We start from the raw sequence: 8,453 nt of genomic DNA on the forward strand, positions 1-8,453 counted from the left end.
TTTTTTTAATTTCTCGTGTTCAAAAAAACACCTTTTATCCTTCAGTACACTGCCAGTAAATGTTATGCTTTTGAAGACTTTTCCATTATGGTGTAAGATATTCTTTAAAAGTCTTAAAAATTTAAGTTCTGAAAAAGCATAATTAGGATCAATGAACATGCTTTAGCCCAGTGTTGATATTTTGAATTGTCTATTACATCATCTATTAAAACCAAAGGTGCTTGAATTCAAAAATCAGGACGGATCTTGGTCTGGATCCTGTTCCAGAAGGCCAAAGCTTTTTAAAATTCTGGGACTGCATAGTTCTACTGAGTACCTCCTACACTGCTCTGTAGATGGGTCATTTTCTACACAGGATGTAGAAATGAGGAACATTATGACAAATACAAGAAGTCCCATAAAGTGTAAAAGAATAGCGCAAAAGTGAAAACCTCTTGACAGGCCCATCCCAGATGCATTGAAAGCCCATGTATTTAGTGGTTTAAGTCTATCAGAGTTGAGTTCCTTTACGATTCTTAAATGAACTGCTGTTGGTCATGATTATTTTTTACTGTTCGTTATTTATCAATTTGTTCTAAAAACTCTTTTGCTGACTCTCACATTTGAGATGCTTTTTAGAACCCATCTCCTATAAAGACCGTCTCCAGCTTGGAGAATCCCTCTGACCACCTCTGCTTTAAAAGCAGGGCAAAATTTCTGCAGTCACCTTATCTTCTGGAGTCCTCCTTTACACCTTGATATTCTTTTCATCCAGCCCATGTCCTGGCAGGATTTCTGCTTCTAATGTGTTTAAACAAAATGATATGACTAGTTTTTATGTCTTAGAAATCTGTTCCTCGCAGTCTCTCTGTCAGGACTTACTGGTATTTTACATTCAACTTGCAAATGTTTATGCTCTGTTTTGTTTTTAGTTTCCTCATTTGTTATGATTTCCACTTTTAAACAGTATCTTACATATTTGTAACAGCCTCTTTTATCAGCTGTTCCTGGGGTCCTTTCTAAGTGACTTTTTTTTCTAGTGCAGTAAATGTGCCTTTATGCGGTATTATGTGCTACCAGACAGCCTCCAACTGTCCCGCAAGCATTTTGTATTTGTAACTGAATGTAAACTGTTTTAATTACTTTCAAGTTTTTGAATGTACTTTTTCTTTTCAAGGTTAAATGCTACCGTGGTGGAAGGTTTCTCTTTTAAAGATATATGCAACCTTGTCCTATACGACAGACTAAAAAAAGCCTTCCTCTGACCAATGACAGCCAGAAACAACACCCTGTGAAACTGCTCTCGGGATGAGATATCAGACAGATATCTTCTCTCCCCCACAAAGGATGAGATCTCTCTAACAGAAAATGGTGGGCCCATGAGCTCTTTGCATCACTTTCACTGTTACATTTTCTCAACAAAGATGTGTGTTTTGACAGATCAGTGTTTCTGTGTTTTGTCTGTTTTAGCAGTTTCATGTTTCATTCATCCAAACATTGCACATGAATTTGCAGCTTGATCCTAGGAGACGCTGAGCATCCTCCTATGCAGAAGGAGGCTCAGCGTATCAAAGGACTCAACTTTTAGCTACTTCATTTTGAGAATTTGTAAAGTACTTGAAGATATCAAAAAGAGCTCTGCGCTATATAGGGTTTTTTTTGTTGCACTCATAGGATGCTTGAGCATCTTTTTTTAACTTTGAACATGTTCAACAAAAAGCTGCAAGAAAAGTTAGGAAGTTATTTGAGAAAGAGGATGAGGATGGTTTTTGTCTAATCATGAACTTACCAGGCCACCAAAAGTTGAGAGCCAGGGAGCTGACAAGTTTTGTTGTCTGGATTCACAATCATGGGGTTCAGAATGAGCTGAGCATTCACTGTCACAACAGGTCTGGCTCTGAGAGACAGAAATAAGGTTCACAGCATACAGAAGGAGCACATTAGTACCTAAGTTGCAGCAGAGAAAACACTTAATCGAGACAGCCACAAAGAAGCCAGAAATGTAAGGTTACTTGGGAGAAAACACTTTTATAATGCTGCTCCTGCCAAGACGACCTTTTTTTTTGGTCAGAAACTGTGATACCTCCTACTATGACATTTTGAAGATTCTTCAGAAAAAAGTAACAGGTTAATAGCATCACTGAAACAGTGTCCTATAGTTAACCAATAGGTGTGTCCTGGGACTAAGGCACATCAGACACATTTCATCACATTGGGTTTTCACAAAGGGACAGTCTGCTTTTTGGGATTTACAGCAGCCCTCTGGCTATTGTTTTATACTGTCTCCATTAACAGTGACACATTCAGACTTGCTATCTCTGTTTAAGATTCTTAAAAAAATAAACATAATCATCTGGTTAAAGTAGAAGTTGAGTAGAATATCATGAGCCAATAATAAAGTAATCCTGTCTGACATGTCTTGAGACAATTAACTTCAGAAACCAGGAATAATCATCAAAAAATTCTGCTGAGTATGTGAATATATAGTTGCGGTGATGGGAACCATTCCTCTGAATAACAATCTGTTATTAAGTAATGAGATAATCTATAACTGAGAGCAATTTAGAAGACAAGAAAACAAGAAAGGGTATAAATTCTGTTTAAGACAGCAGTACTATTTTACAGTAACTTACATAATTCTGACAAAACCAGTTTATTACAAAATTATTTTCCTCATATTTTAATCCACAGCCCAGCTTTTAACATTACTTCTTTCTATTACTTCAGCAAGACATTGAAAAATAAAATTACTTTCTTAATTTTTGTGCAAGAAAATATTTTTTCTAACAAATTTCAGTTGATAAAATCCTGTTTCTCCAACATGACAAGTGGCATATCCGATACACTCTGGCCAGGAGACAGCCTCCTGTTATTCACCTTCTTAAATGAAAGAGAACACATCTTTTATTGCTGTCTAAAGCACACGCTGGGTCTAATTCTCTAATGTTTCACATCCTGTGCAGTCCTTCGCGCCACTGCAAAGTGATGCATTGCAAGGCATTTGCATGATTCTTTAACAGGGCAGTAGGAAAATCAGGTCTACTCGCTGCACCTACAGTGTTAGCTAAAACGAGCTAACATTCCTGTTTTACAAAATTCGTATGCTTTACCAAACAATCTGTTGGGAAGCAGAACACACCTCCTCCCAGTCAGGTACTGTTGGGAATACAGACAACAAGATAGATAGGAATCAAGAAATTCGACTACATTGTTGCAGCAATGAATGGTGAATATTTAAATGCAAAGAACTGTCAGCATGGCTGGATTAAGGGGGGGCAGCAGATTTTTGCTTATGTATTTGGGAGTTTTAATGTACACCTCTATTCAAACAGTGCATTTAGTGAAAGCCCATATTAAGCATTACCTTTGTGATTTGTAAAATGGGATCTCGTTAATTTTTTCTAAACTGGCTAAAAGCAGCATTCTTTATTTTCAATAAATAGTTCATGTCTTAATGTACATGAACTCCAAAGAATCAGAGTCATTTGAAAATTTCTTACTAACACCATTCCCCCAGGAAAGAAATTAATTTTCAATGTTATGCTTTCTAAGTTTCTTGTTTAAAATTAACTGAGGAGTCAAACATTCCAGAAGTTTCTTGAGCTAAGACTAAGCATGGAAATTTTCACTGAAAATGACACGTTTTGAGCATGGGAAAAAAGCATTTTTTTCTCACAAGATACTTAATTTATTATCTCTAGTGAGCATCTTTTACACATTGCACCAGGGAAACACAGGAATGTGAAATTTGTTTATTTGCAGATCTCCCACCAAAGCTGTTAAACAAAAAATCCATTGTGGATCCAACGTACCTGTAAACAACTGCTTTTCCAGCTCCAAATGCACCTACAATTAAATCTGGAAAAACAAAACAGCTTCAGAAGAACTATATAGAAGCCTCTCACACATTTTTTTCCCCAGCCTAAATTAGATTATTTATATTAAAAATGCAGTAACATAAAACAAATGTGATAATTCCTTTCCACGTAATTTTTTCAAAAGTGTACCTGAAAGAAAACATTTCACATTGTCAGAGACGGCCTCATAAATGTCTTCGTTGTATGCAGTAAGTGCCAATTTTTTTAACACAAGGTTACCCATGCCACAGTCTTGCTTCTCTCCAACTTGTATTAAAGGGGAAAAAGGAAGCCATTAACCCCTACACGTTTTATTCCAAACCATTAATCACCCATTATACAAAGAGATGCAAACCACTTTGTCATCACTCTCATACAGGTCATGTCGAAAACTTACGGTGTTCCTTCCTGACAATCGTTCCCATCCTGCTTTGTGTTTTAAGTAATTTGTTCATTAATTTAAGCATTACATCTCTCTGTACATAAATACAATGCACAGGTCAGAGGATGGCTGATTTCATAGTTTCTGACGTTTCCAGCACTGTAGCAGCATGAGCTAAGGCTTACAATAGTTACCTGCCTAAAGCCGTCTTTTTTCCCCATCAGTCACCATTTGGAACAGATGGAGTCAACAACACGAGCACTACACCGGGCCTTGGGCACACTTTTGTTACTGGACACTGGGCTGGGTTGGGAATCCACAGGCCAAAATATTTCCTCTGTTTACCTGGAGCCCCCCTACAGGGCTCTGGAAAGATCCAGACTGACTGGACCACCCAGGCCTGCCGGAGAAAGCTGGAGCCAAGCAGTGAGGAAAAAGGATCAACTTTCCTGCTGTCTCTAGCTAAAGCACAGTTCAAGAAAATGAAAGGGCTTTATTTCACTTTCAACCCACCCAGTGTCCATCTGGGCACCCTTTTCATTCCACTGTTGTTATCATACGATTTGATTTACACGTGTCCAATTCAGTAGACCGAGTCTTACGACAGATTGCAGTGGTACAGATTGCAGTTAATTAAACCAGTACTCAGGGCTGTAAACAAACCCTTACTTGCTGCTTCCATAGTTTGAACACTGGTTTGCTTAAGCAAAAGAAGCTCTGAAGTCATTGAGCATGATGCAAATACAAAGCTTGGATGCTAATCAGCTGGGTGGATTTGGGCCAGGTCTGGCAACATGTTTTCCAGCACTCGCTCTGCCTTTCAGATGGTCAGGATTTCACAAGTTTAAACAAGTATTCCACATGGGCAACAGCCTGTCCTACAATGAATTGCATTGAATAATGTCCTAATAGAAGCAGGCATGGACAGTTTATGGGTCTGATCCTCTTTTTGTACAACATTTACATTTTTCTACTTCCATTGGCCTTAGAGAAATATGCTTCAGGGTCAGGAACAGTTCAAATAGCAGAAGAAACTGAGTGTTGTTTCTTTCTCCATTTTGGGACATTTATGAATCCTAATGAATTAGCAGCTTTTATAGACAACTTGCACACAGTACCAAAACCTAAAGATATTCTCCTCTTAAATAAACAACTGATTGAGACATAACTATCACCATAATAGCTACACAACACATATGGTAGAACTTTCCCTGTCAGTTCCCTGATAGCAGCACCCACAGTAACCCCAAAAGATTTAACATTCTGTTCTTTTTTTGGTTTCTGTGTTTGGGTTTTTTTGTGTTTTGGGTTTTTTTTAAGGAAAAATGAACATGTTATGAACAGAAAGTGAGAGACAAGAAGGATGGGGTTTCCATTCTGTTGTTCCCAGCTGTATGCTCTTCATGAATTCTGCAACAGACTTAGCTACGGATATGTACCATTTCGTACTAGACTTGATAACTCAAAAGGTTTTATGTTATGGCTGAGACAAAACAGGTAGATATTCAAACCTTATCCAGATCCTGGTCTTGTGATGATCTCATAATCTGGTATTTCATTAAAAAAATAAAGCATTCCAACCCTTCATGGGCCCAAGGAAAAGCCTGAAAACACAACTGGAGTAAGCTTAATAAAATGTGGCCTGTTTGAATCTGAAGGTAAAAAGAATTGAGTCTGTCAGATACAGCTAGCCTCACTCGTACAAGTGAACTCTTCATTTCAGTATCTACAGCTGTGTGGACTTAGGTCCCCACTGTCTCGGCATCCCCACTACCTTGGCATTCCCACTTTAATATTAAAGGGGATTTTGTATATCTGCTTAATAGTTAAATCCTGCTGTCTTTGTGAGAGAGCCCAGCTTACGGGAAAACAGAGGGCAATGGGTCTGGAAAAGCAATCATAGGCCTCAGCCACCAAATGACTGGTTTTCCATGAGCAGCCTTTCTGCATTGACACCTCAGCCACATTTGGAGACACAGCAAAAAAGATGAGGACATTCAATCATGGCACCACCACAAAGGCCCTATTTAGGCATACTCTAAGGGCAGTCAGGAGACTGCTCATCCTGCTCTTGTTTGGAAGCTCTTACTTTTTCCCTGACATGTCCTTTATCCTCTGGTCTAAGCCATGCTTATTCTTGACCCAAAGAGCTTGAATATGTGAAACTATTGGACTTAAGTCCAAGAGAAGCGGACTTAAGAATGAATACACAAACAATAAAACATACTTATACCCAGTAGTGACATCTATGATCTAATATAAGGACCATGTCATCATACATTCAAGCAGAGTATTCACTCGAAGATATATTAGGGATTTTGCTTTGCTTCTACTTGTTGTATTACAGAGCAGTAGTTTTATTCTTCTTTCTTTCATTGCCTTGTGGGGTGCAACACCTATACTTATCACTGGAAAAAAACATTTCTGACATTGATACGAATCCATGAGAATTGAATATACATCAAATCAGAGCATTTTTATAAGCAGAAGTTTTGAATTTGTTGTGAGTTCTGCAAAAGAAAAGTTATTCATCATTTCTATGAAAAAATGCATGAGATGTCTAAATTATCTGAAGTTTGGCAACTTTCCCCTTCTAAAAATAGAAAGAAGTTGTCTTTATTCATTGCTTGTTAATGCTACACATGCAATGTCACTGACACAAAGGTCACTAGCTGAAAAATAAAGGTTTTACAAGCGATTTGGAAGCCCATACCAAAAAAAGCCAGCTTAACTACTTAACCTTTCCAAACAGAGCCTGAAGAAAAGCATATGAAAACCTTTTCTCCTTTGCATTTGTGAGGGTTTTTTTCCAAGACCAGATTAAAATGTGTATAAATGAAGAGAGAAAGAAAGAGAGAAGTATCAGAATCACAAATCTCCTTCACTACTTCTTTTCTCATATTTCATGTTTTCAGGAGCATGAGGGACCTCATAGATTTAAGTAAGTGACCACTTTGCCTATGTCATCTCGTTGAGAAGATCCTTTATCAGCTGCTACCCTTCAGAGAAGCAGAGATCTGTAAGGAGGGGACGGTGGCAGCAGCTGTGTGCTTCTGCCTCATTGTTGTTGTGGAATAAATGAGCTGTGGTGTCACAACCACACTCCAAAAGCTAAGAAAACAAGCATGGAGTTTTCAAGGAAGGAACTTTCAACTTGCATTTCAACACCGCTTGAGGGTTGTATGCACAAAAATCCCAACTGGTGGAGTTCACAGAACTTAATCCTGAAACAAGTGTCTTTGGCATGTACTTAACTGAAGTCAAGGGGCACTGTGCAAAGTTAAACAATCCTAATGCTTATTCCAAATTTTACTTTGCTCTGAAGGAAAGGCTTGCAAGATATTGTCTGGTGAAGAAAATCCATTTTCTGAGACAAAATTATCATAAAAAGTTAAGAAAGAGTATTAACAGATGGCACTGAATGGCACACTGGATTTTGTAAGCTGATCTGTCTACCTGCACCTTCTTGCCATGTGGCTGTGACAGACCTGAAACCCCATGTGATAAAGGGCAGAAACTTGCCATGAAGCTGACTAAGCCTTCAACCAACTGGAGGAAGTACGAAGATCAACAAAGTCCTACCTCCAGTCTCAACAAGATACATTCATTTAATAACTTGAGCAAATTCTTTGATCCCCTGGTATTTTTAAAGGACGTCTCCATCCCCTGTGAGAGATGCAGCCCCAGGGATTCTGAGCAGGGAAGAACATGTGGCATGCTCAGCACCCCCCACTTAGTTGGAGTCTGTCCAGTAGCCTCAAGAGAAATTGCCAAGGCATGGTATCTCATCTTGCTTCATGGGGGACAGTGGCCAAGAGCAACAGTTAATGAAGGACTACACAATTGGCACACATTTCACTTGTGAGAAACCCAGAAATTAAACAATAGCTGAGTCACCTCCCCACTGCAACTCCACCAGGATACAGGCAGGGAAGTGTTGACTTTATGGACTCAGAATGATCTGCTGACAGCTTTAAACATCGTTTTGTGTAGTCTGTCAGTTTAATTGCATAGTATAAGTAGGAACTGGAAAACAATTAGAATCCTATCTGAGTACAGGTGCTAATGGAAATTTCATAAAGGAGAGTGAGAAAACTGCATAACTGGAAACTCTACTAAAAATCTTTCTAAGCCTTTTTGGTTTTTATTTCCCTCATTGGATCAGATGCCAAAAAGGCCCGTGATCAGATTTCTATTTGTTTTCTGGGATTTCAGAGAGCACTACACTCCCAAAT

The 8,453-nt window shown here is 38.6% G+C and overlaps 1 protein-coding gene across 1 annotated transcript in view; it reads right to left on the bottom strand.

Annotated features, from left to right (window-relative positions):
• ITGA8 (integrin, alpha 8) overlaps positions 1–8,453 on the bottom strand; it is a gene marked incomplete at both ends in the record, with an annotated part of 77,997 nt that overhangs the window by 40,924 nt on the left and 28,620 nt on the right. Inside the window, 2 exons of the mRNA XM_010282872.1 lie at positions 1,769–1,876; positions 3,792–3,837. Of these exons, the coding sequence (XP_010281174.1) occupies positions 1,769–1,876; positions 3,792–3,837 (154 nt within the window). The remainder of the gene's footprint in view (positions 1–1,768; positions 1,877–3,791; positions 3,838–8,453) is intronic.

This window comes from Phaethon lepturus, unplaced genomic scaffold (assembly GCF_000687285.1).
Source record: "Phaethon lepturus isolate BGI_N335 unplaced genomic scaffold, ASM68728v1 scaffold8670, whole genome shotgun sequence".
NCBI classification, from domain to species: domain Eukaryota; kingdom Metazoa; phylum Chordata; class Aves; order Phaethontiformes; family Phaethontidae; genus Phaethon; species Phaethon lepturus.